Source organism: Taurulus bubalis (genome assembly GCF_910589615.1).
Source record: "Taurulus bubalis genome assembly, chromosome: 17".
NCBI lineage: Eukaryota > Metazoa > Chordata > Actinopteri > Perciformes > Cottidae > Taurulus > Taurulus bubalis.
In genome coordinates this window covers 20347540-20375039 of record NC_136605.1, presented here as the reverse complement: position 1 = coordinate 20375039, position 27500 = coordinate 20347540, and the positions used below count along the sequence as shown (strand labels likewise).

Sequence of the window (27500 nt, the reverse complement as noted above, 5' to 3'; positions counted from 1 at the left end):
TTGTGGGGATTTAGGAGCGTACAAGGCTTTAATGCGTTATAAAAAATGCTGTCATAATGTGTGTAAGTGAAACCATAATGGAGTCTCACGCTCAGGGAGAGACGGGCGGTGGAGCTTTGTTGAAGCTGAAGGCCGGACGACGCCCCACAGACACGAAGACCAGCTGACCAGGACCTCATGTAAAATGACAGACAGCTACTGTTTTTAATCTGCAGACATACCTGCAGAGGAATACAGATACTGGTGGGAAATGCTGATGACCGTGATTTGCTTTGAGTAAATGTGGGATGGGGTTTGTACCATCTTGTCTCTTTGCTGCCAGACATAACAAAAGCCTGTTGCAACAGTCAGGTGAAATTAAAAGCACAAATTATTTTAATAAAGACTTAGATTGGTCTAAAAATCTAAATTAGTTGCATAATATGTAGATTTTGAGCTGCATATCAATAGATTCAATTGATTCAACATCAATAGCATTTTGTTGTTTGTTAGTCACTGTACATTCTGTATACACTTCATATACGCTGCATATACTTTGCATTTTTGCATTTTCTTTATTGTTTAATTTCCTAAATGAATACGCTCTGCTGTTTTTTTGTAAAAATTGAGTATGTTTCATTCCTGATATTTTTGATATTTTTCCTATGTAACTTTGCTTCCTACTGTGATAAACAAATGTCCCTTTGGGGATGAATAAAATCCCCAAAGATCCCCGCTCTCCCCATAGTCTGCATGTCGAAGTAACACTCCCTTAATTACCAAGGATGGGTAAAATGCAGAGAATAATTTCCTCACTCAATATATATATACACACAATTTACCCCTAAAACTATCAGTATAACCGTTGCAGAGTAAACAAGGCTGCAGACATAAAGGTATGACTAAGAGGCCGTGATGCGGAATGACAGATGCTTTTTCCTGACACAAGAATACTATACAAATATACTGTATATAAATATATATATATGTATGAGGCCAACTTGGCACGCAGCCCAGATTATGTTCTTAAATGAGCAAGGCGACCTGAGGCAGAATACTGCTGGGTCGTAAACATGCATGCTCCTGATGTGACGTCTTTGAGTCCTTTCATGATATAAAGGGAGTTGTTTTGTTCCGTATTGACTGATCTGGGACCTGTCACATCAGAGCATGATGGGCTGGATATCATGCATTGCGGTAGATTTGCCCATACGCTGAGCAGCGGTGCTGTAATTCATTTAGTCGGGAGTCAAACACGCTGATAATCCTGCTGAGAAGACCTAAACGGACACGTCGATATGCTTTGTTTTCATTTTCTCGTCCCTTTGTTACCGATTGCCGAGCCTTAAAAGCACATTTAAAGTCTTCCTTCCAGCACATTTAAGTGTCAAGTGTTATTACTATAATGGAGACGTAGCAGCCCAAAGATTCTCATCGAGAATGGAGAGAACAAATGAAGGATGAAAACAGCCGTGAAATTAACAAGCGCAAACATTCTGTCGTGGCCTTGAATCTGCTTTATAACAGCGATGAAAAGGCTTTGAAACAGGAAACGTGTGCAACATCTGTCTGAAATATTCACACTTCTCAGAGGTGTTACACATTTGACTTCCCCTTATTTGGATCAGCATGGCAGTGTTATAATGCTGCCGTGGACGCAGAGGTCACGACCCCGGCCTGTATGAATATCAGAACATGTAAATGCTGAGAAATGAGCTCCTGTATTGTCGCGGCTCACATTAAAAGAGATTCAGAACCGTGCCGGTATTTAGGTCGGACAGATTTTCTCTCTCCCGCAGGACCGCTGGCCGTTATCGTCCCGCTTCCCGCCCCCGAAGCTGAATTGTTAAACCGCACCTGTTCCAGCAGCATTTGTTTTTCGGCGGACCGAGCGACGTCCCCGGTGTGAGGCCGGATGTCACCAAGCAAAACAAGCTGCTTTGTGACATATAAGCTTTGTTTTTAGGGTATGAAAAAAATCAAACAACCTGTGGTCCTCATCAGGAAGTCAGGTGACACATGCTTTTGTTTTATTGAAATAAATGAGTCGGTGAGACAACCTTTAACGCCACACTTTCCTCCGGCATAGCGAGTAAAAGAAGAAGGTTGTGAGGAGGAGCAGACTTATTGAAGATCAATACAGTTGGATCATCTTCTAAAGGCTCAACACTGTTCAGCTCCTCCGATTCTCTGATGATACATGGCCGTGAAAATATTGAACTGTATTGACATTTTGCTCGATGCATGTGATTCTTTTTGAAATCATAAACCTATTCATGTGTGCATTCACTCTTTTTTTGCCGTGACAGAACACCAATGCCTGTTTATTAAAATGTTAAAAAAAGAAGAAATACCTTCTGCACAGGAGGATGTGTGTGTGTGTGTGTGTGTGTGTGTTTCGGCGTTATTTCCTCCCACGGTTTAGTTATATTAAAAGCATCGGCCTCTAAACTCCTCACATCCTATCTGATCACCTCAGAAAGCGGCGGCCGGCTATCTGCAGGACGCCGCAGCCTCTTCACTGTTTTTCATTTTACTCGCATGCGGAGTTAAGGGCAAGGTCGGATTTTCCAACGAAATGAGTCGAATAGAGTTCAAAGAAAGTGGAGCCGATCTGCAGAAGCAGGTGGCAGCAGAGTCTGGGAGTTCATCTGTGTTCACGAGTCGCTCCGGGCTGATGCCGTCTGAAGCACGCTATTAAAATGCTTCTGTGCCCAATAAAGAGGCGTCGCACTTTTAATGGAAGACAAACATCAAAAGAAAATTGGTGAAAGAAAATGTCTTCATTTAAAAACAGTTCTGCTTTTAGTCTACTCTTTTTCCCACCATGTGTGAAATAGACTCGTTGTTTATTCTTGCTCCCGTTAATGGAGTTTAAATCCTGATGCGGTTGAAGGAGAGCTGGAGATCAACGACATGTTCTCTCTCGAGTCTCTCGAGTCTCTTTAATCTAGGGCTTTAAACTAGGACTCACGTGATGCATCGTTTAAGACTGTAAACTTGACTGGGACTTGTTCCTCAAAGACTTGAGACTTGTTCCACAAAGACTTGAGACTGGACTTGACCTTGTACCTCAAAGACTTGAGACTTGTTCCACAAAGACTTGAGACTTGTTCCTCAAAGACTTGAGACTTGTTCCACAAAGACTTGAGACTTGTTCCACAAAGACTTGAGACTGGACTTGACCTTCTACCTCAAAGACTTGAGACTTGTTCCACAAAGACTTGAGACTTGTTCCACAAAGACTTGAAACTTGTTCCTCAAAGACTTGAGACTTGTTCCACAAAGACTTGAGACTTGTTCCTCAAAGACTTGAGACTTGTTCCACAAAGACTTGAGACTTGTTCCTCAAAGACTTGAGACTTGTTCCACAAAGACTTGAGACTTGTTCCTCAAAGACTTGAGACTTGTTCCACAAAGACTTGAGACTGGACTTGACCTTGTTCCACAAAGACTTGAGACTTGTTCCACAAAGACTTGAGACTTGTTCCACAAAGACTTGAGACTTGTTCCTCAAAGATTTGAGACTTGACTTGGACTTGTTACACAAAGACTTGAGACGGGACTATAGGACTTGTTCCACAAAGACTTGAGACTTGTTTCTCAAAGACTTGAGACTTGTTCCACAAAGACTTGAGACTTGACCTTGTTCCACAAATACTTGAGACTTGTTCCACAAAGACATGAGACTTGTTTCACAAAGACTTGAGACTTGTTCCTCAAAGACTTGAGACTTGTTCCACAAAGACTTGAGACTTGTTCCTCAAAGACTTGAGACTTGTTCCACAAAGACTTGAGACTTGTTCCTCAAAGACTTGAGACTTGTTCCACAAAGACTTGAGACTTGCTCCTCAAAGACTTGAGACTTGTTCCACAAAGACTTGAGACTTGTTCCTCAAAGACTTGAGACTTGTTCCACAAAGACTTGAGACTTGTTCCTCAAAGACTTGAGACTTGTTCCACAAAGACTTGAGACTGGACTTGACCTTGTTCCACAAAGACTTGAGACTTGTTCCACAAAGACTTGAGACTGGACTTGACCTTGTTCCACAAAGACTTGAGACTTGTTCCACAAAGACTTGAGACTGGACTATGACTTGTTCCTCAAAGATTTGAGACTTGACTTGGACTTGTTACACAAAGACTTGAGACGGGACTATAGGACTTGTTCCACAAAGACTTGAGACTTGTTTCTCAAAGACTTGAGACTTGTTCCACAAAGACTTGAGACTTGACCTTGTTCCACAAATACTTGAGACTTGTTCCACAAAGACATGAGACTTGTTTCACAAATACTTGAGACTTGTTCCACAAAGACATGAGACTTGTTTCACAAAGACTTGAGACTTGTTCCACAAAGAGTACACAAAGAATTGAGATTTAACTTAGACTCGAGCTCAAAGATTTGAGACTCGTTCCTCAAAGACTTGTCTTGACTTGGACACATCATTAATTCACCCTGCCTGTCTGTTCTCAAGACACTTGATGGGACGAGCATCAGCACTCATCTTGTTACCGCGGCGCGAACATGTTCATCATGTCAGAAAGGCGGTGGATCACATCCCTCCCATCGCCGTGGATCACATCCCTCCCATCCTTGTGGATCACATCCCTCCCATCGCCGTGGATCACATCCCTCCCATCGCCGTGGATCACATTCCTCCCATCGCCATGGATCACATCCCTCCCATCGCCGTGGATCACATCCCTCCCATCATTATGGATCACATCCCTCCCATCGCCGTGGATCATATCCCTCCCATCGCTGTGGATCACATCCCTCCCATTGCCGTGGATCACATCCCTCCCATCGCCTTGGACCACATCCCTCCCATCGTTGTGGATCACACCCCTCCCATCATTGTGGATCACATCCCTCCCATCGCCGTGGATGACATCGTTGTGGATCACATTCCTCCCATCGTTGTGGATCACATCCCTCCCATCGCCCCTCCTCCTCCCGGGGATGAACCTCTCATGCAACGTGACTCCCATGTGCGTGATGTCTTCACAAAGCAACGACAACGGCTTCTCCCCCGGCGGCAACGTCACGGGAACTATACCTGTCGTTCTGATTTGGATCTCACTAATCCTGACAGCAGTTTGGGATACGCCTTTGGGTGACAAAACAAAAAAGAAGAGTGCATTGAAAAGCAGAGAGAGGGTGTAAAGGCCCTCGAGACACATTTGTGATACTGAGCTGCGTGAAAAAAGATGAGTCGACTCAAATAGAGTAGAAACCTCGACCGTAAAGTCCAAATATGTTATGAGGCAACTAAAACAAACCTCCTTCTGGCTCCGTGCCGGAGACGGAGGGTTTGGTTCTGCTCCCAACCGACGGCGGTGCTGTGATCTGTCATCGGGAGCTGCACCTCGACCTCAAACCCCTGCGGCCACGTCAGTCACAGCGCCGTAAATTACCACGACAAAATGAAAGGTAGTGCATAACAGATGCTGGGCTTAGGTGGGAATTTCCGTGAGTTCTGAGTTCTAACTTCATCAAAATAGAGATATGTCTCGGGGGGAAACAACACTTTCTGTATCCGGAGAGGCTGAAGAGGAAACTCGTGGAGATGATATTGAAAAATCAGTGTATCAGTGAGTTGGAGATGACAATATTTTACATTTCAAGATAAATAAATGTCCTCTGTTTCCTAAATCTTGACTTTGTGAACCTGTATGAACCGGTCCTTTACAATCAGTATTTCCATTGACTATTGACAATGTAGGGAACTTGTTTGAGGCCGTTGGAATTAAAGAAGGGGGTCTGCAGGCGCTCACCCTGGCGAAGTGCTCGGGGTCCCTGAGGAAGACGGTCCTCTCCTTGGCGATGCTGCTGCTGTGGTAGAACTCCACCAGCTCGTTGAGGGAGGAGAAGAGCTCGTCCCACACGTAGTACTGGCAGCAGCGGTCCTGCAGGACCTTGAAGTGCTGGACGTGGTCCCCGTAACTGGAAAGAAGAAGAAGAAGAAGATCAGCACGAGACGGTTGGAACGGTTTCTCTTCCTAGATGAGAAATGTGGGATTCAGTTTATCATAGAAGTGAGAATAAAAACTACTGCAGCCTCGTAATAAATATAAATGAACTGCTTGCTCCAGATCTCCTGATACAGCTACACTCATATAGAGGAAACTGGCTGATGCAATGGCACAATTATTTAATTACAGATTAAATATTTATATATAAATATATACAGATATTGAATATATATAGAGTATATTTATACATATAGTAAATATATATTTTTTCATACTCAGTATGTATCTATAAAACATATACAGATATTAAATATATATATATACAGTATATATATATATATATTTAATATCTGTATACATTTATATAAGAGATATTACATATATATACTGTATACATTTAGAGTATATTTATACATATATACAGATAGTAAATATATATTTATTTATTTTTCATTTATATATGTATATATTTATACATATGTACAGATATTAAATATATAAAGGGAATATTTATACATATATACAGATATGATATATATTTATATTTATTATCTGTATATATATATACAGATATTTAATATATATACAGCATATGTATACAAATATGTACACATATATATTTACAGATATTAAATATTCATACAGTATATCTATATACAGCTATAATGTGATTAAATAATGATGCCCCTGCATCAGCTTCCTCTCTATAAGAGCTGCTGTTATGTTGTGACGTCACGATGTTCAGCAACAGACGGACGGACATAATCTGGTCCTCAATAAACCTGGGAGCGGCTTCGGGTTGATACCAAACAGTGTTGGCCTTTAGTCCTCTAGCCTCCCCTTTAACCCGCTCAGCTGTCAGCTGCTGGGGCTGCAACCCAATACATGTCCTCTGGACAGCTTATTTACTTTTTGTTTCTTTAAATTAATTCAACTGCAGGAAGTCCACAGTGAAACCCCTGACCAACACAGGTGATGACACGACAATGCAACAATACACATTTAACACATTTAGGATGAGACACCTGCATTAATGCACATTTCAAATCAATATATATTTAGTATAGAGTGTCTGTGTGTGTGAGTCATATTTATCCAATATAAATAGCAGATAATTACATTCTGAGATATCCTGTAATGTCGAACAAAAACACCCATTTATCAGTGAATCCCTTGTCGCATAATGACGTGTCAGTGACATGTCCTGAGCTCCAACATGGCGGCAGCAGCAGAAACGCCTCGTTGTCTTGATTAAAAGAAGTTTTGGCCGGCGTTTCGTTGGCAATCGTATACCTGCTCCCCTATCATCCGGCGGTTGCTAAGTAACTTGCCAGCTTATCTTTAGAAAATCTGGACACCATCACCGTGATCACACGGTTACATAACTGCCTCCAACTCCCCCGTGTTCCTCAACACATCACACAAGTCGGATGTGTGTGTGTGTGTGTGTGTGTGTGTGTGTGTGTAGGGCTTCTACGTTAATGATGGTTTAACATGTATGAAAAAATAAAAGATGACGCAGGAAAACAGCGCGCTCATTAAAAGTGTGGCAGGTTCTTCCTAGAAGGGACCCGCCCTGGAATAAATCCGCCCTTTGGCTCCAGAATAAACACAATGACACCTCGCTGGCGCTGCTCCAGGCTCCAGAGACAGGGAAGGAGCATCGGCTTGTTTTTTTTATGGTTGCAGAATATATTTTTTTCTTCTTCCCTCTGTTCAGATGCTGAGCTCGATAAGAACAAGGGCTGATTCCCCGATGACTGGATGTGGCATTCAGCTCCACCTCCACCTCCACCCGGCCCTTCTTTCTCATGCCTTTTCACCTCCGTGTCCTTGTTTGCCTCGTCTCACCCTCAGATAGCACCCACCACCCTCAGAAACTAAAACTAAGAAACCTTGATGAAGTTTAGGAACAATAGAGGATGCTTTTCAGTTGAAAAAAATAATGAACGTTTTTTTTTTATACACATTTTAGCCTCTGAACATGAAATCATTGTGTGTGAGCAGCCTCTGGCTCTGTTTTCTGACTTCTATCTAATTTTTCATTTTCTCTGTGAACTTCTCTGTCGGCCCCACCACTCTCTGCTGCCCCCTACTGGTCGGGCCGTGTTACTGCCCCCAGCTCTGCAGCTGTTTGCCCGAGTGGCACAAAGAAAAAAATGAAGGAGACTTTAATGTTCTGTGGAGGTGGAGATTACAGACAGGATGCAGACAGGGCGAGGACTCTCCCTTTAGGTGATCCACGACAACGCAATGAAGAACACAACGCATCAAGCACTTAGAAGGAAGGAAAAGGGAAACAAGACAAGTTCCATTTAAGTTGTGCTGCAGCCGGTTCCCCACATCTACTTTACTTTTCCTGCAACTCTTTTGTTGTTCTCAAATGTTTGGGCTTCCATTTGAAAGTAAACCAAATTCAAAAGTAAAACAAAACAAGCATAGGTTGTGTTTATCTGCCATCCTGACAAACCAAACGGCTCCAAATAATAATAATACAAATATTCAGCTTGAAAGAAGCTTGTTTATCATGGGTTAGCCCTATTTCTTGACAGAGATTTCCAAATCTTTCAGTGAAGACGTGAAGCATAAGAAATCATAATGCATGCAGCCACAAACTCTTAATTGCACACGATGTGATTAAGATAAAACACAAAAATGAACTGTTTCAAGTTTGTACAAGTTTCCACACAAAAAAGGAAAGATTCTAAAAAAAATAAAAACATGTTCGTATTTAGTACTGTTGTAAATGGATTCAGGTTCACATTTTTGTGCAAATAATTTAAATTCTACATGTTGTATTAATAGTTTAAAACCAGGCAGCAACACCCGTGCTTAGAAATGAAGCCAATGTGGAAGTGCCACAAACTGCAGTTCCTCAAATGTCCACTGGAGGCTCTAAAAACGAGTCAATCCCGATAGATCCACATGAAAAGTACGTCCATTTTTAATGCAATCTTGTAGAAACCACAGCGTCACACAATGCACTCAAAAACTCCTTGAATCCCCACTCCAGACCCCTGTAGGTCACTAGACGCCATTAATATACTACTTATTAGCCTTTGTTTATTATTACGGCGATGACTTGGATTTTTTGGTCCCGTAAACCAGCTCAGATGATATTGTTATGTTTAGCTATAACGTGCATCATTCAGGATAAGGAGTTACATTGCATTAAATTAAATTTAACGCTAATGTCACCCCATTCCTGTGTTCCTATTTTGCCCACGTGAGCATCAGACCTCTGACGGCTCTCCATTACATAGCTAGCTAGCAAACAGCAACACGCTTAGTTAGCCCTGAGGCATAATGCATTCATAAATACATAACATTTCTTTAGATTTCAGGTCAATCCCCCTTTAGCATGACAGCTCGTCACCGCGGCTTTGCCAGAGATATATGTTGAGCCCGAATTCTGTGGTTTAGTGACTCTTTAAAAAAAAAATATCTGCTTGCTATCTGCATATCAGTTCTGCACGTATACAGCGTCAACAGAATAAAATAACTTCAACACACTTTCCCGTTGCATCTCTGACCGGAATCGCTTCAAATATTTATTGAGCAACACTTAAACTACAACATCACGTCTTCACGCTCACTTTGCCCTGCAGTGCCAACCACTACTCTCTGTACCACTAAACTGATGCACTTTGAAGTTTCGACATGGGGAAATGGCAGAAAACACAAATGATTCAAACCCAACACGAAATACTATCTCAGCCTCATCACACTGAACACCTTCAGATAACTGTAAACACGTCTGGATATAAGGTCATATGAACAGTGGAAAGATAATAACAGTAACCTTACCAAGTATTTCTCAATATATTCCTGAATCAAACTAAACAAGGCTAAAAAGAGGAATCACTTTTCCTGGGATATGAGGATACTTTTATACTAACAATAACCAACAGTGGCTGATGTTTCATGACGTAGATTATTATTACCAAACGGGATCGGCTCTGATTTAACACACGAGGTGCAGATCTTTATACTTTTGGTAAAACAATGTCTACAGTAACACTAGCGTTGCTGCTTATTCACAGTTCAGTCAAATTATTTGTTTTACAGCTTTAAAAAATAAAATTAAAAAAACATTTTAAAAGTGTGCAGTTACTCTTTAACCTCTTGAAACCTGAGGCTCGTATATGGTTCTTTTTTTACGTCTTTATTTTAATCAAGTAGTCGTATGAACCTCAAATGAGTTATATTACTTGTATTATTTTATATAATTTATTTCAGAATTTATTTGTGAAGAAAATGTATATTTAAAAAAAACAACACTTTTTTAACATATTTTGATCATAACTATTAATGTCCAGCATGATCTCCGCTAGATTTCCCCCCAAAAAAGTAGCCGAACTTTTACAAACTCCATGGTTCAGGCCCTTACCAACATCCCAAATACTAATAGGACACCTTTTGGAAAGCTTAGGACCTAAATAATCAGAATATGCAACACTGTAAAACCAAGCTTTGATATATCGGGAAGGTGTTTTAGTAAAAAAAAACGTGTCGTTCGGTTCAAAAATAGAAAGGTTACTTGTTTTATGAGAATACATTGTCTCACCAGAGGCTGCTGGGTATTAACATTTGCATGAGCCTTCCCCCTTGCTGTGTGAGGTGTTTCTAGAATGTGGGGGTACACGTAAGTCACAGGAAGCGGATTTGTGAGACAGAGAAGAAGAAAAAGAAACCTCCGGCCGATTTGCGATTCTACAGGTACTAATATTGAGTTCGTAAGGATTTTGATTGCTTTGTTAGAGTTGTCCCACAAGCCTGTACGGTTACTGTTTGTTAGGGAAATCCGACTTTGTAAAGGGTATTCATCATGGATTTAGTGAAACCTTACGACCGCCGCGGTAAGCTGACGGAGCAGCAGTATAGTCGGCGGAGTTTACGTAAATACTTAAACTTAACAGTTACTTTAATTATGTTTTACACCATATGTATCTTCTCACAAGGGTTGTGGAACTGTGGAACTTTAAATGAAGTTAAACAACGATGTGGTTCTGGAGATAATTAAGGAAACGTTAATAAAAATTGTCCGAAAACAGGCACAGCGGCGCTGCTTTGCCTTGCCGTGCTACCAGAGACATCAGAGTGCATAACACCGACAGCATCTGTCTCACACACACACACACACACACACACACACACACACACACACACACACACACACACACCAAGTGCCCTCTCATCTCCCTGATCCAGTGTAATTAAGGCCCATGGCGATAGAGATTATTTTCTTTTTCCAACTAAAAGGAAACGGGCGAGCGAGAGATTAAGAGAGAATGAGAAAGATTGAAAGAGAGAAAATGAAATAGACAGAGAGAGAGAGAGAGAGAGAGAGAGAGAGAGAGAGAGAGAGAGAGAGAGAGAGAGAGAGATGTACCGTAGATGAGGACAGAAGTTATTTATACAACTTTTGCTCCGCGCCAGCACAATTCAAGACGCGTGAAGGTCGTCCGTCCATCTTTCTCTCGACTTTCTCTCCATCAATCTAGTCTCACTTCCGCTCTCTCTCTCTCTCTCTCTCTCTCTCTCTCTCTCTCTCTCTCTCTCTCTCATCCTGCCAACCAACCCCATCTTTCTCTAATGTGCTGTTCAGTTTCTAAACCGCTGCAGATGTCTGGAATACTTCACACAGCCTCGCTGACACCTCCAGCTGTCAATTTAACTCTGTGAGTGTGTGTGTGTGTGTGTGTGTGTGTGTGTGTGTGTGTATGTGTGTGTGTGTGTCACTAACTGATGGTCGTGTCAAGGAGTTATCAGAGTGTGCGTCAGCCCATGTGCTTGCTGATTACATCAGCTTGTGATTGTGTGTGCGTGTGTGTATGTGTGTGTGTGTGTGTGTGTGTGTGTATGTGTGTGTGTGTGTGTGTGTGTGTGTGTGCGCGCTCTCATGTTTCACAAGCTGAGCGTACAGCGTGCACGTGAGTGATCGAGCGAGAGGTTCTGCTCCTCCTGCGACATCGATAACTATTCGGCATCGCCTGATGCGATAGATGGATGAGGAGGATGTGTGTGTGTGTGTGTGTGTGTGTGTGTGTGTGTGTGTGTGTGTGTGTGTGTGTGTGTGTGAGGGCGCTAGGATGGAGCAAACGAGGGGAAGGGTGATAAAAGATGTTTGGTGTAGTGGAGGCAATTTAGCCGTAAGTGTGTTGACGGTTCAATAAGGAGCCTTTCAGACGGAGATGATATTAGAGGGAGAAAGAGGCTCCTCTCACGTCGGTTATCATCATAAATAAAACCATAACCGAGAAAAGCAAAAACAACATCTTCAACTCCATACGCTGCCAATTTAAAACTGTAGAGCCGGAAAAGTTCGGACACACCGATAAGGACCAGAGCTGCTGTGATGAATATAGATCTGAGTAGTTGTGTCATCGCTTCTCAGAGATGCTGCAAGGAAAGAAATAATCTCTTTAGTTCAATCTCAACAGAGCCACCGCTAAGTAACGTTAGCCTAGCAAACCCTCAGGCTAGTCTTAAACTACAGAGGTAAATTATTAAAGCCAAAAAGAAAAAGAAAAGTACTACGATGGCTTGAAGCACTTTTTCAGTCTTGTGAACGTGAATGAACATGTTCTCCATCACTTAGCTCGACTTTCAAAGTTCATACTAGCTAAACCAGCCCGTAGCGATTTGTAACGCTAGTTAGCGAAGCAACATTTTCACATTTTCTATTTTCATCACGCAAAACCAGAGTTTACGCCTTTTTTTTCGTGAACGCAATAACTCAGGAACGCTTGGAATTTATTCAAATGAATCTCTGTTTATGTAAATATCCACCTGGCATTCGACCGCGAGGCTGCTGTACACGGTGAACACGGTCAAAGCCACGCGATGCCGGAGTCTGACCCTGCAGTGCTCTGTGAGTGGACCAATGCTCTGCTTCATCCTGTGCAGTCTGTAGAAAGCCTCACTGGGTTTAAAGGGAATATCATCTGCATATAAATGATACGCAACACTATAACCTTTTATGATCCGTCCCAAAGGAAACAAATAAAAAGAAAATTTGTTGACATACGATTGCTTCTGGGGTCTCTTTATACACCTATACATGATAGATTGAGAGACTGCAAGGAGAGAAGAGGATAAAGCATGGAAAGAATAAATAGTGAGAAAAATGTAATAAAAAAAATAAACTATAAAAGGAGGAGACCCTCTCGAGGGTTTATCTCCCAGATGGTCTGCTGGTCTCACTTCAGCTCTGTTAATATGAGAAAACGAGGAAATCAAAAAGTGGAATCACGCACCTCCACCATAAGCTCTCCCGTCTCCTCTTTCCATCTCTCTTTCTATTCTTCTCTCTCCGTATTTACGCCTCTGTCTCTCTCAATTGAGCGTTGGTCACTGGACTGTGTTATTCAGTTGCTGCCACTGAGCTGTGAAAGCCAAACTGGACAGCTAATACAAAATAAAATACAAAAAGGAGACCGGCGCACTTTACTTTTGGCTCCGAAAGTATGGGAGCAGTGATGAAAATAAAACAAAATATAATAGAGATGATTGTTTTTCTATGGATACTATGACAAACGTTGCCATTTGTCTTCATATGAAGCTACAACCAGCAGCCGGTTAGCTTAGCTTAGACTAACATAGCTTAGTGTTAGCTTACAAGCTTAGCTTAGCACACAGACTGAAACAAGGGGAAGCAGCTAGCTAGTTTTGTCTGAAGGTAACAAAGTGTGTTAATCAGTGAACTTTAGAGGTGCTAAAACATCACACAGTCAGGCTAGCTGTTTCCTCCTGTTTCCACTATGTATGCTAAGCTAAGCTAATACATTAAAGGGGTGTTGATCTCCCCATCTGATCTGACGTCGACTATTTCTTAAGCATAAAGCTAGAAAACATCAATTCACCTGAAGAAAAAGCCCCATATATTGCATAACTTTACCGGCTCCATTCTTCACCCTGTCATGCAAATATTCTCGACATTGATTTGTCAAACTAAACTGAACTATTTGACAAAGTGATGTGCGTTACTTAAAGCTTAGAGGAGATTATGTGGCCTGTAAAATAAGCCTCGGGTCCCTTTGTGGTTCCTCTTGTGAAGTAATGACCCCGATGAGAGACTAATGATGAAAAAACGACCCGATTCAGCACTTTGCCGTGAGAGCCTTCAGCCACCGGGAGCACGAGCCGGTCACATCACGGAGAAACGCTTCGGCAGTAGAACAGACCTCCGGTTCCCCGAGGAGGACCGCACTTCAAAATATATCTGCAGCGATATCGTAGTCTTCCTCACACTATTTATTTAGTTTCTTTGAGATATTGCACACACAAAGTTGTCGACAGACATTTGGAAAAAAGACAAAGGTCGCAGGAAAACCACGTTTGTGTGTGTGTGTGTGTGTGTGTGTGTGTGTGTGTGTGTGTGTTGTGGTGAAACAAACCCGAGCTCCATCACGAGGGCCGAGACAAGACATCCAGCAATGGAAAAAAAGATAAAAGAAGAAAGTGACGTCGGCTCTTACAGTTTCTTTTGAACTGTTTCAAGGAGAAAATGTCGCACGAGTCCTCGAGAAGCGGAATGACCACACAGCTATACCATAAAGGATGATGTGTGTGTGTGTGTGCGTGTGCATGTGCGTGTGTGTGTGTGTGTGTGTGTGTCTCAGGGTTATTTTCCAGTCTGACATGTCCACCGAGTGTCTTTTGATGACTTGGTGCTGTGAGTTTTACGTGGAGGTGGAAGGATATTGATGAATGTGAGGAAGGAAGTGAGATTTTCCATTTTGAGAAAAAAAAGTGAAAGTTATGTCCGTTGTGTACCGAGAGTCTGAAAAAGACAAAGGAAACAACAAGCGCACGTTTCCTCGTTTGGATCTTTGAGGCGGCCTCAGAGGGGGAATCTCTCTGAAAGCCCGGCTCAGCAGAATGGATTCCTCATCTCTCTCCATAAAAGTCTAGGTTGGCATCACTTTGCTCCACTTTCCCAAAATAAGCTACTAAATAACCCATTGGGACAGTTTCACATGGCTCAGTCTGAAGCTGGTCCCCGGACACGCATCCTTTCATAACCACCTTTTGAGAAAGTGGAGGCTGCACTCAAACCGGAGCCCCTCTCGGTCCTCGTGGTCCTCAGAGCTCGAAGAGCTTTTATTCTCATGAGGACCAATCACCTTTGAGCTCCTCGGGTCACAATCAACCCGAAGGTTTTGAGATACTATTATTTTACGTAATATTTCATCATTTTGGAGCGTAATTACTAGCCGTAGCCAGTAGGGTAGGAGCAAATATTCAGAATAAAATCTATTGGAGTAAAACAGTGTGACCAAGCCCACCACGGTTCCTGAGGTTCCATTTCCACCGCCATGAAACCATGAAGCCATGAAGCCATGAAACCTTGAAACTATGAAATCGTGAAACTATGCAACTATGAAACCATGAAACCATGAAGCCATGAAACCATGAAACCATAAAATCGTGAAACTATGAAGCCATGAAACCATGAAACCATGAAACCATGAAGGCATGAAACCATGAAACCATGAAGCCATGAAGCCATGAAACTATGAAACCATGAAGCCATAAAACCACGAAACCATGAAGCCATGAAGCCATGAAACCTTGAAACTATGAAATCGTGAAACTATGAAACCATGAAACTATGAAACCATGAAACCATGAAGCCATAAAACCACGAAACCATGAAACCATGAAGCCATGAAACCATGAAACCATGAAGCCATGAAGCCATGAAACCTTGAAACTATGAAATCGTGAAACTATGCAACTATGAAACCATGAAGCCATGAAGCCATGAAACCATGAAACTATGAAATCATGAAACCATGAAACCATAAAATCGTGAAACTATGAAACTAGGAAGCCATGAAACCATGAAACCATGAAGCCATGAAACCATGAAACCATGAAGCCATGAAACTATGAAACTATGAAACCATGAAACCATGAAGCCATAAAACCACGAAACCACGAAACCATGAAACCATGAATTCATGAAACTATTAAACCATGACACTATGAAACTATGAAAGCACAAAATCATGAAACCATGAAACTATGAAACCATGAAGCCATGAAGCCATGAAACCACAAAATCACGAAACCACGAAACTGTGAAACCGTGAAACCGTGAAACTGTGAAGCCGTGAAACCATGAAACCATGAAGCTATGAAACCATGAAGCCATGAAACCCTGAAACCATGAAGCCATGAAACCATGAAGCCATGAAGCCATGAAGCCATGAAACCATTAAGCCATGAAACCATGAAGCCATGAAGCCATGAAGCCATGAAACCATGAAGCCATGAAGCCATGAAACCATGAAGCCATGAAACCATGAAGCCATGAAGCCATGAAACCATGAAGCCATGAAACCCTGAAACCATGAAGCCATGAAACCATGAAGCCATGAAGCCATGAAACCATGAAGCCATGAAACCATGAAGCCATGAAGCCATGAAACCATGAAGCCATGAAACCTTGAAACTATAAAATCGTGAAACTATGCAACTATGAAACCATGAAGCCATGAATCCATGAAACCATGAAGCCATAAAGCCATGAAACCATGAAACCATGAAATCATAAAACCATGAAACCATGAAACCATGAAATCATAAAACCATGAAACCATGAAACCATGAAATCATAAAACCATGAAACCATGAAATCATGAACCCATGGAACCATGAAACCATGAAACCATAAAACCATGAAACCATGAAGCCATGAAGCCATGAAACCATGAAATCATAAAACCATGAAATCATAAAACCATGAAACCATGAAACCATGAAACCATGAAGCCATGAAACCATGAAACCATGAAGCCATGAAGCCATGAAACATGAAACCATGAAGCCATGAAGCCATGAAACCATGAAACCATGAAATCATAAAACCATGAAACCATGAAATCATGAAACCATGGAACCATGAAACCATGAAACCATAAAACCATGAAACCATGAAGCCATGAAACCATGAAACCATGAAGCCATGAAATATGAAACCATGAAACCATGAAGCCATGAAGCCATGAAATATGAAACCATGAAACCATGAAACCATGAAGCCATGAAGCCATGAAGCCATGACACATGAAACCATGAAGCCATGAAGCCATGAAGCCATGAAACATGAAACCATGAAGCCATGAAACATGAAACCATGAAGCCATGAAACATGAAACCATGAAGCCATGAAACCATGAAGCCATGAAGCCATGAAGCCATGAAACATGAAACCATGAAGCCATGAAACCATGAAGCCATGAAGCCATGAAACCATGAAACCATGAAGCCATGAAACCATGAAACATGAAACCATGAAGCCTCTCACACTGGAACGAGCTGACGGTTTATGGGATGGAAGACAGCTGAAGGGAGTCGAATCCAATTCTATATAGAATTCCAGTAAATGATCATCATGTAGAGTTAAATATAAACACTGAATAGAATAAGAAATACTCTGAATTATTGACTCTGAGGCAAAAGTAGATTTTACTAGACTGGGACCAAATGACATTTTTTTTTTTATTTGAGTAAAATTTGCTCTGACAAATGTAGTGTCTACGTACAGATGTGATGCGGTAACGTCTTCCTCAGCAGTGAGATGTTACTGGACACCAACATGCTCCTAATCTCATAGATGTTCAGGTGTTCCTTCATGGCTGAATCAATGACCTGATCATTACCTGATTACCTGATTATTACCTGATTACCTGATCATTACCTGATTACCTGATCATTACCTGATTACCTGATTATTACCTGATTACCTGATTATTACCTGATTACCTGATCATTACCTGATTACCTGATCATTACCTGATTACCTGATTATTACCTGATTACCTGATCATTACCTGATTACCTGATCATTGCCTGATTACCTGATTATTACCTGATTACCTGATTATTACCTGATTACCTGATCATTACCTGATTACCTGATCATTACCTGATTACCTGATCATTACCTGATTACCTGATTATTACCTGATTACCTGATTATTACCTGATTACCTGATCATTACCTGATTACCTGATCATTACCTGATTACCTGATTATTACCTGATTACCTGATTATTACCTGATTACCTGATCATTACCTGATTACCTGATCATTACCTGATTACCTGATCATTACCTGATTACCTGATCATTACCTGATTACCTGATCATTACCTGATTACCTGATCATTACCTGATTATTACCTGATTACCTGATTATTACCTGATTACCTGATCATTACCTGATTACCTGATCATTACCTGATTACCTGATCATGTGCATCACATCAACATTCCTTCATAATAGGACTCAATAATCCACTAACAGCTGATGGGACTGTGAGCTGCTCCTCTGGAACCAATTAACACAAAAGCGGTAACAGGGGGGTGATTGTTTAATAATTCTGAAGGGATCATTTATCACCACAGTAACCACGGTGACACTGGATCACAGCCCTTTACCGCCATGATGGAGCGAGGCGATTAGAAGGTGCCTCTCATTGACGATTAAAAACCTTTCAGCCAAATGACCCCAGTAATAAAAACATGGAGGTGAAACTGCCCCTGAGATGTTCATTTCAATGAAAACATATTTCCTCTGACTTCATCCTGTAAAACGAAGGAAACAAAGTCTCCTTTCTGGCCGTGAAAGTGGATCGGATTGTTCACGGTCTGACGGCAAAGCCGGACTGAGCCGAGCTCCCACACGGTTACCGCTGTCGGGACGTCTCCTCTGACTGTCAGCACACACACACACACACACATATCCTCTCCTCTAACACACACACTCTCCCACACACGCACCTGACCCAGTTTTTTTGAGCTGCAACACCGTCCAACAACAGCAGCCAGAGAGGAATCAACAACAAAAAAATCCTCTGTCTCCTTTTGGCAAACCTGTTACACACAGCACCTCCCTGCTCTTCCGTCCTTCATTTCCCTTTCTTTCGATTCCCTTAATGCCAACGCTTCCTTCCCTTTCCCGCCTTAAAGCGCCCAAAGGCCCGTCCTAAATCCACTGGGAGAGAGATCCCAACCCAAAAAAACACTCCTAACCTCCTCCTCATCTTCATCTTCCAGCACCAGAGAGGAGCCAATCCTGGCTTCCAGGTCTGGATTTATAGATTCAAACGCCACCATTCTGACTCCATATCCCCGATTCTCCACCTCCAATACCCCCACAGAGCCTCAGCTGCATTACCCCGCCTCAAGACAACCGATTGCCCCCATCAGCAGCTCCAGATGCCGCGCTGTGCCAGACAGGATTAGCTCACATCAGGCCAGAGGGGCCCTCCTACCCTCCTTCCTCACACCATCTCCTCTCCGGCTGGAGATCCTCAGATCCCCCGCCACCAACAACGTAAAGCCTGCACACACACACACACACTCACACACTTAATGAACGATCAAACGGGCCGGGGGCCGCGTGTGCACGCATGGAGCATGTTAGCATAGATCTGCTGATTGAATTAGATCGCATTAGGAGAGATGAGACACGTTGAGGATCCCCGCGGAGTTATAAGAGGATGGGGATCAAATAGTGCGTGCAGATCAACCTGACAGAAGCAATGCATGGATGCGGGCCCTCGGAGGGGCCCTCGGAGGGGCCCTCGGAGGGGCCCCGACGTCTCCTACCTGACGGACATGGAGAACTCTCCGGGGGCGCTCTCGCTCTCTCGGACCAGGAAAGCGCCGCACTCCCGGTGCCGGAGTCGACTCTCCGCCACGCCGCGAGATATACGGCCGGCGAACCAGCTGGAGAAGAAACAGGAAGCAGGACAAGAAAGCAGTCGTTCATTTCTCTCTCTTTTCACGGAATTATTCATTTGGGCGTCTCGTTTTTTTTTTTTTACTTTTGATGTTTTATGTTTTCAGTGGAAGTGATGAGACTTTAAAAAGAAACTGCACTGATCAACGGCGACAGTGAAGCGGAGGAGACGGGGGAGCGGGAGGAAAGAGTAAAATTAGCACATTTGTGAAGTTATTTTTAAACACACAGCTAAATATGAACGCAACAAAAACCCATCAGTTGTCAGCTGTGGAGCGTAATTAGCTGAGCCATCTTTCCTTTCTAACCCTCATTAGCGTTGCTTAGTCGAGCGGTGTGTGTGTGTGTGTGCGTGTGTGTGTGTGTTTGTATACGAGGTTTGTGCTCTGCTCTCAGATTGATGGCTCCAATGAGAGGAGAGCGCATCCGAGGCGGTGACGCTCGCGGTTGAGGTCACGGGGTCAACGATTCTGGCTGTGTGAGGAGGACAGCGTGACGTCTCACGCCGAGCACAGGCTTGACTCGACGTCCCCCCCCCCCCCACACACACACACACACACACACACACACCAGCGTTCATTAACGAGCCGCTATGTTGACGCTTTGTTTACTGCGTGTTTGTCGCAGCGAAAAAAGTAGAGCCCAGCTGGTGTATGAGCATCTGATGGAGATACTGGGGGTGTACCAGCAGCTTCACTGTAAACACACACACACACACACACACACATGGTATCGTGTGTGATTGCGTAAGCCACCGAGCGAGTGTGTCCCTTTGGGGAGGCTGCCGTATGCCGTTATGAGTGCAGATGTCCAAAGCGGAGCAGAAAAACGCCCCGAGCGCCACACACACTTACTCATGAGCTGTTTAGAGAGACCGGTGCTGGACGTGTAAAAATGTGTGTAGAGAGATCAAGTTGAAGTGTGTGTGTGTGTGTGTGTGTGTGTGTGTGTGTGTACTTACGCATGGGGCCGCAGGTTGATGTAGTTTTTTGGCACGAAGCCTTTTCTGTTGTGGAGCTCAGCTGTGTACCAGTTAGGATCATCCTCCATGTTGGTGATCTACGAACACACACACACACACACACACACACACACACACACACACGGATGAAATATTGCCCATAATGACGTGACGCAGCCTATTACTATCGGGTGAAAGGCCGTTATCATTCCTCTCTCGCTCGCTGTACATCTCTCTCTCTCTCTCTCTCTCTCTCTCTCTCTCTTATCCGCCACAGTGGCTCTTCATCCACTCACTCAAAAGTCCTTATTGGCAAGTTCAAAATGCCACATGAAGCCCTTCATGACTGCACACATGAGGGGCAGGCGGACCGACGTGAACCGCATTAACCCTCCATGATGATGATGATGATGCTGCACATCCTCAGCTTCATCTTTAAACAAAGACTGGGAGGAAGGTTTGATGGCTTCTGACTGTTGTGAGGTCAGTGGAGGTCATCCTTTAGCTGGGAGACACACCTGCTATGCTCCGGTTTGACAGCTTTAACGTGTTCCTGTTTTATCCGGCGCCTTGTAGCGGTTTTGTCATTTTTTTAATTCAGTATTCTAATCCCGCTGTGACATTCCTTGTCATTTGGATTTTTTTTTAAGCTGTTGTTTGCTCTGCTCCGTGTGCAGTGATTTATAAACCCCCTTTTTTTATTTCTTTTTTTTTTATCTCCCCTACAGAGCTTAGCTTCATCACTCTTGTTTTGTTATCACAGTGCTCCTGTGTTTTATCAGTCAAACTCAAATAAACTAAATCACAGACATTGAAACTGACAGCAAGCAGAGTGTGAAAAACAGTTTAACATATATATAAATATATATATATATATATATATATATATATATATATATATATATATATATGTATATGTATATGTACAGCTGAAATGTATCCGCGGCCTTTAGTGATCGTTTATGATCTGCCAGAAAGTAGTCCTGTCCCCCGTCTGCCTTTAGGAACTTCATTTCACGCACCAGCTCCTTTAATGCTGTGCACAATCGTACGCGTATTGTAAAATGTGTTGCAGGCTGAGGAGTGATTAACTGCTCTTAGCATCAATCATTGTTCAATCACAGGACCGAATGATTGCCCTTTCACTCAGCTGGCGGAGGAGAAATCCATCTGAAAGCACCTCCTGCTGTATCTTAAACTATTACATTCCGGTTTAAAGTAGATGTTGGACTGACTCCAGACGACCGTGTTCACATCACCGCCGTCTTTTCCAACTCAAATTTGAATTTCCTTGCTGTCGAGCTCTTGAATTTGCAATAAAATCAGCTTCTGCGTCATCGCTGCCCCATTGTTTATTAATTCAACAATAAGCAGCAACCTTTTTGTTATGTTTATTTGCTTCTTGGGAAAGCGCTCCGTCTAAGCTTGTGAGCTCAGTTTAATCCATTATTCATATCTTTCCCCCCCGTGTGTGTTTAGGATGTGTATAAGATGTTCATCCACGACCTGACTGACTGAGCTCCCCATACCAATGGATTTAACAATTACATAATGAACCCTTAAAATAACTCTCCTGCTATAAGCCATGAATGCATCAATGAAGAATACAACATTTCCAACGGGAACATTTGTACCAGAGTGAAAATATCTGGACAAAAACTGTCCAAAAAAAAAACGTGTTTTTTTTAGGCTGAAACAGGTCATGTGACTCCCGTTGGCCTCAGAAAGACGGCCTCTCTGGGCTTGGGTCGTCTTTGTCACACCAAGAAGGTTTAAAACAGGAAGAGACGGAGTCATCAAGACATCAACCATTGTGGACTGCTGTTATGAAGTCTTGAGTTCGGATGATTTCAATGCCGCCATCTTGGAAAATGGCCGTCGTAATCTCCATATCAATTCACTAAATGAACATCATGCTGTATTGAAGAAGACTTGAAACTAGAGATTGAGACATTAACTCATGTTTACAATGTTTACTGAGGGAATAAAGTAGAGTCATTTATATAGACTTCTATACAACCAGAGGAGTCGCCCGCTGGTGGTCATGAGAGAGAATGCAGCTTTAACACATGAAGCATAGACTTCTATACAACCAGAGGAGTCGCCCCCTGGTGGTCAGGAGAGAGAATTCAGCTTTAACACATGAAGCATAGACTTCTATACAACCAGAGGAGTCGCCCCTGGTGGTAAGGAGAGAGAATGCAGCTTTAACACATGAAGCATAGACTTCTATACAACCAGAGGAGTCGCCCCCTGGTGGTCAGGAGAGAGAATGCAGCTTTAACACATGAAGCATATACTTCTATACAACCAGAGGAGTCGCCCCCTGGTGGTCAGGAGAGAGAATGAACCGGAGGTGAAAACTGATGAGCATTGGTACGCTTTTAAAATGCATTTGAGTGACAATTGCAAGTGAAACATAACTATCTGACCCCTTGACATGTTGCTATTGAGGCTTTTATGGGGTCTCAAGTGTCAATCAAGTGGGTTTGGGACCCTGCAAGACCCTGAGACCCTCACAGAGCCCCATACAGTACAAGACCGTGTTCCAGCCTACATTCGATGGCCTTGCGTCACACCAGGAAGTGAACAAATTAAATAGTAGCACTTCATTTGAATCACTGCCAATGACGGAGGATTTAAACTTTTTCATTTAACTATGAAGCTATTTTTATCATTTCATTAGAAGTCTCCACTCTAGTCAGCCTGATAGATGTGTTTCCAGATGGCCACTGCACAACAGGACATGAAGAAGAAAACACATAATGTACCCCAACAGAATGATTGGGGACAAAACCACCAGCAAATAGTGACAAGGAAAGCATCTGACAGCTAGTTTTAAATGACGTGCATCTTGCGTCGTGGTGAAACTGTAAAGCTCCGACCATCTGGCGAGCTGGAATGAACAAATGTGAGGAATTATTTAAAAGAACTGTTTGACCCGAGTCTGAACCGGAGCCGTTTGGCTGGAGACTAAACAGCAGTTTTATCTCAGGAAAGGAAGGAGAGAAATAAACACGGTGCAGAAGCTGAGCACGAGTTGGTGTCAGTTTAGTCACGGCAACCTGTGTCACTGTGGCCATGAAGCATGAGTTCACTTTGATGAAGTCATCAAGATATTTACAGTATTGTGTCACCGCTCTCTCACCGAAGACAGCAACCGATCACATGATTTACAGGTCGGTGAATACGACCCAAAGACAAAAGATACCTGCACTTAAATACTTTAAAGGAAGTTAAGAATCACACATATTTCCTTTGAGAAGGCTCAGACAGAGCAGAACAACGAAAGCTGCATCATACGCTGACTCAGCAGGAATGAGATGCCGCTTTATTCATGTGTCGACTAATATTGTAACAGAGTGGGAAGAATAATATACCCGTCTGCTGCAGCTTTAGGCGTTATTGTCCTGTTTGACATATTCAAATACATGTCACGGGTTATTTTTTGATGAGGTTATTTCCCTGCACCTGGCTCAACTATGCATGCCATTCACAAACTAGTATATGTGCAATGGGCCAAAGCAATATGGTCATAAGAGCAAGTTTTCTCAGTCGGGGGAAAAGTTAGCTTGTTCTGCAGCATCACTCTGCTCTCCTGAGGCTGAACCCCGTGGAGAAGCTGATCTCTCTGAGTCTTTGTCCGTGGAACAGCTGGTGCCGTCTGCAGAGAAGCTCGTGCTCTTCAATCCTGAGGTTCACTGATGATCGTCTTGGAGGGACAATTTTCTACTACAGTAGTTTCCAGCTGTGCAGGAGCATATCTGAGCTCTGTTATCCACGAGAAAGACACAACAGCTGTAGCTTCAAGAAAAGGTTTGTTTGGCATCCCGAAGCAAAGATACGTCGTCATTTTAGAAAATATGCTTATTTAGTTGCAGCCCTCACCCTAAACCTTAATCCTATTTATTGTTTAAATTGTGTTTAGAGGTTGTACATTGGGATTATATATTATCGTAGCCCTGATTTTTATGTTTAATTTGATACCTAACATGTGTTTTTCTTGATTTGTACCTTGTGACCTGATACATAAACGGGTCCCCATTTTTAGGCCTTAAAGAGGGTCGTATGAGCGGATTGAGACCAGTGTCGTGTCCGCCGGCTAAATATGAAGCTACAGCCAGCAGCTGTTAGCTTAGCTTAGCATAACAGCTGGAAACGGCAGATCAGAAGCTCCAGGAAGTGACTGCCGGCGGCCAAGAAGCTCGGCTCGCATGCATGAGTCTGAGCCGCGGCCCGGAGGCACGGCGTCTCAGGAACGCCTGGAGGGAATGTTTCTTTAAATGTGGCACCAACATCCACTTCAGCGGACTCAAGGATGCATTGATTCCATTTTGGAGGTCAAAGGTCACCGTGACCTCACAAAACATGATGTTCTCCTCACTCAGGAGTTCATCTAGCAAATTAAGCCACAATTTCCCACATCATTATGCTCTGCAAAAACACTTTTTGGCCCATTATTCGACACCATAACTCACATTTGGACAGATACTGATTTGGTGACGCTAATCTTTTTGCGGATCCATTGTTTAGATCTTCTACAATGTCCGAGGTAATCCAGGTTTTAGAATTTCTCTGGCTTATTTGCAGCAACGTCCGCGTGTGTGGAGCATCGTCGGCCGTTTTGTGCTCCATCAGAACTTCATCGGCCGAGCGCGTGAACACATTAGCACCGCGCGGTATGAAAGAGTCCTCCCTCCTCGCTTCCTCGGGCCGGCGGGGCTGCAGGTGATGTCGCTGCAGCTTCGGTCCTCTGTGACAATAGCCTGAAGACATGGTGTCCCTCGCTGGAGACGGCTCTCATGTCAATACGATACCAAGAAATACACCTTTTACTGTCAATTTCTTCAAAGCACTCACATATATTACATGGGTCTGGACCAGCATTACCACTTTCTTTCTGCTAAGCTACGTATTCAGCACACAGATATCGCTCTGCTGATGAAGAGAGAGAGAGAGAGAGAATGAAGGTACTTCCCCTCCAAAAGAAACGGATTCCTTCCTTTCGCAAAGAACATTTTCCACAAACGTCTGTAGCGTTCAACACAAGTTCAGGCCGTGGACCGGCTGGATTCTCACACAGCTCTTTGGTTTCTTTAGTCAGCAACAGCAGCACCTGGACACAGAGTCAAGGGCTGCAGACGCTCAACTTATAATAGTTGTAATTGCAGTGGAGAAAGAGAGAGAGAGAGAGAGAGAGAGAGAGAGAGAGGTCTGATCGAGACGTAGGACCGTGAGTGAGGCATGTGCCCTATGCTTGTATGGATAGATAGATAGATAGATAGATAGATAGATAGATAGATAGATAGATAGATAGATAGATAGATAGATAGATAGATAGATAGATAGATAGATAGATAGATAGATAGATAGTGGAGAGAAAGTCAGTCTTACCTTGAGCAAGTCTCCCTTGTTGAAGCTGAGTTCATCACCCTCCGTGGCACGAAACGTATACAGTGCCACCGCCTCCATGCCGAAACCTCCCAACACACTCACACACACACATGCACACCGGGACCCCCGCTAATGCCCCTGGCACATGGGGGGGAGGAGGGGAGGGGAGGGAGGGAGAGAAATGTTTAAAATAAAACAAATCAAGACAAAAGGAGGCAATGAAAGAAGCAGGAAGAGGAGAGAGAGAGTAGAAGAAGAAGAGCAAGAGAGAGAGAGGAGAGAGGTCTCGTCCGTCCGTCCGCTGAGCCAGAGAGAGAGAGAGAGAGAGTCAGAGCAGAGGATGAGAGAGAGAGAGAGAGAGAGAGAGAGACGGAGCTCGGCGAGGGGAAAAACACGACTGGCTGCTGCTCAGCAACACACCACCGTGAGTAACGCTCAGAGAGAGAGAGAGTCGGGGCGAGCGAGTGGGAGGCACTTCCTGTGTATATATTTGACTCACACGGTTGGTGTGGATTCTGAGTGTGTGTGTGTGTGTGTGTGTGTTTCTTCAATCAGCTTGGGTTTCACACCTTCGAGGTTAAAAGTCACCTCATGTGTTGCCGTCCCGCTTCAAGCACTGAAACCATGCGTTACAGGCTGAGAAGAAAAGGAAGACGTTGTTCAAAAAATTGAGAAAAAACAACAACAATATTTGAATTATTCATTGGCATTCATGCAGGATGACAGAGTTTCAGTGTAGTTGTTGGTCCCAGCAGCCAGCCATACGTATACGCGTCGCATTACCATTTCGTACTTGGATGCATTCAAGAAGTGCAAGGCTGTAGCCACACACCCGGCAAGGGAAGCGGGGCAATTGGGCAGCTGGATGAACCTCTCCACGTTTGATAAAGAGAATAAAAGGACGGAGGATGCACCCGGCTCTGACAGCAGCAGCGCACATCCCAACTTTCCACCGAGTCCGGTACACAACAAGGGGCTCTGGAGGAAAGTTTAGTGGGCAGTAGAAACCAAACAAAAGAGTTGCAGGGAAGAGCTTCCCATTCCCATAACGGAGGGATACAATGTGGATCACACTGACGCTCTGTGGGTGTGAATGAGTACAAATATTAGAAAGATTTGGAAAATATGTTAAAACATGGGGGGAAATATATTTGAAAAATATCCTAAATATCAGTAAAATATACCGGAAAAGAATGTCGGAAAAATATCCCAAATATGTGTGAAAAATATCCTAAACATTAGTAAATTATGTGAACATCTAATTGGTAGAATATGCTGGAAAAAAATGTTGGAAAAATATCCCAATTTATGTTTTAATTGGGAATAAAAATGTGTGAGAAATATTTTTTAATATTTTTAAAATATCCTAAATATTATTAAAATATGTGAAAAACTAATTGGTGAAAGATATTTGATAAATATTCAAA

At 43.0% G+C, this 27500-nt stretch overlaps 1 protein-coding gene across 1 annotated transcript in view; it reads right to left on the bottom strand.

The window, feature by feature from the left end:
* Positions 1-26151, bottom strand: part of grapa (GRB2 related adaptor protein a) — a gene marked incomplete at both ends in the record, with an annotated part of 28400 nt that extends 2249 nt beyond the window's left edge. The window contains 4 exons of the mRNA XM_079232895.1: positions 5761-5929; positions 19586-19705; positions 20680-20777; positions 26074-26151. Coding sequence (XP_079089021.1) covers positions 5761-5929; positions 19586-19705; positions 20680-20777; positions 26074-26151 — 465 coding nt within the window. The remainder of the gene's footprint in view (positions 1-5760; positions 5930-19585; positions 19706-20679; positions 20778-26073) is intronic.
* Positions 26152-27500: the final 1349 nt, after the last annotated feature.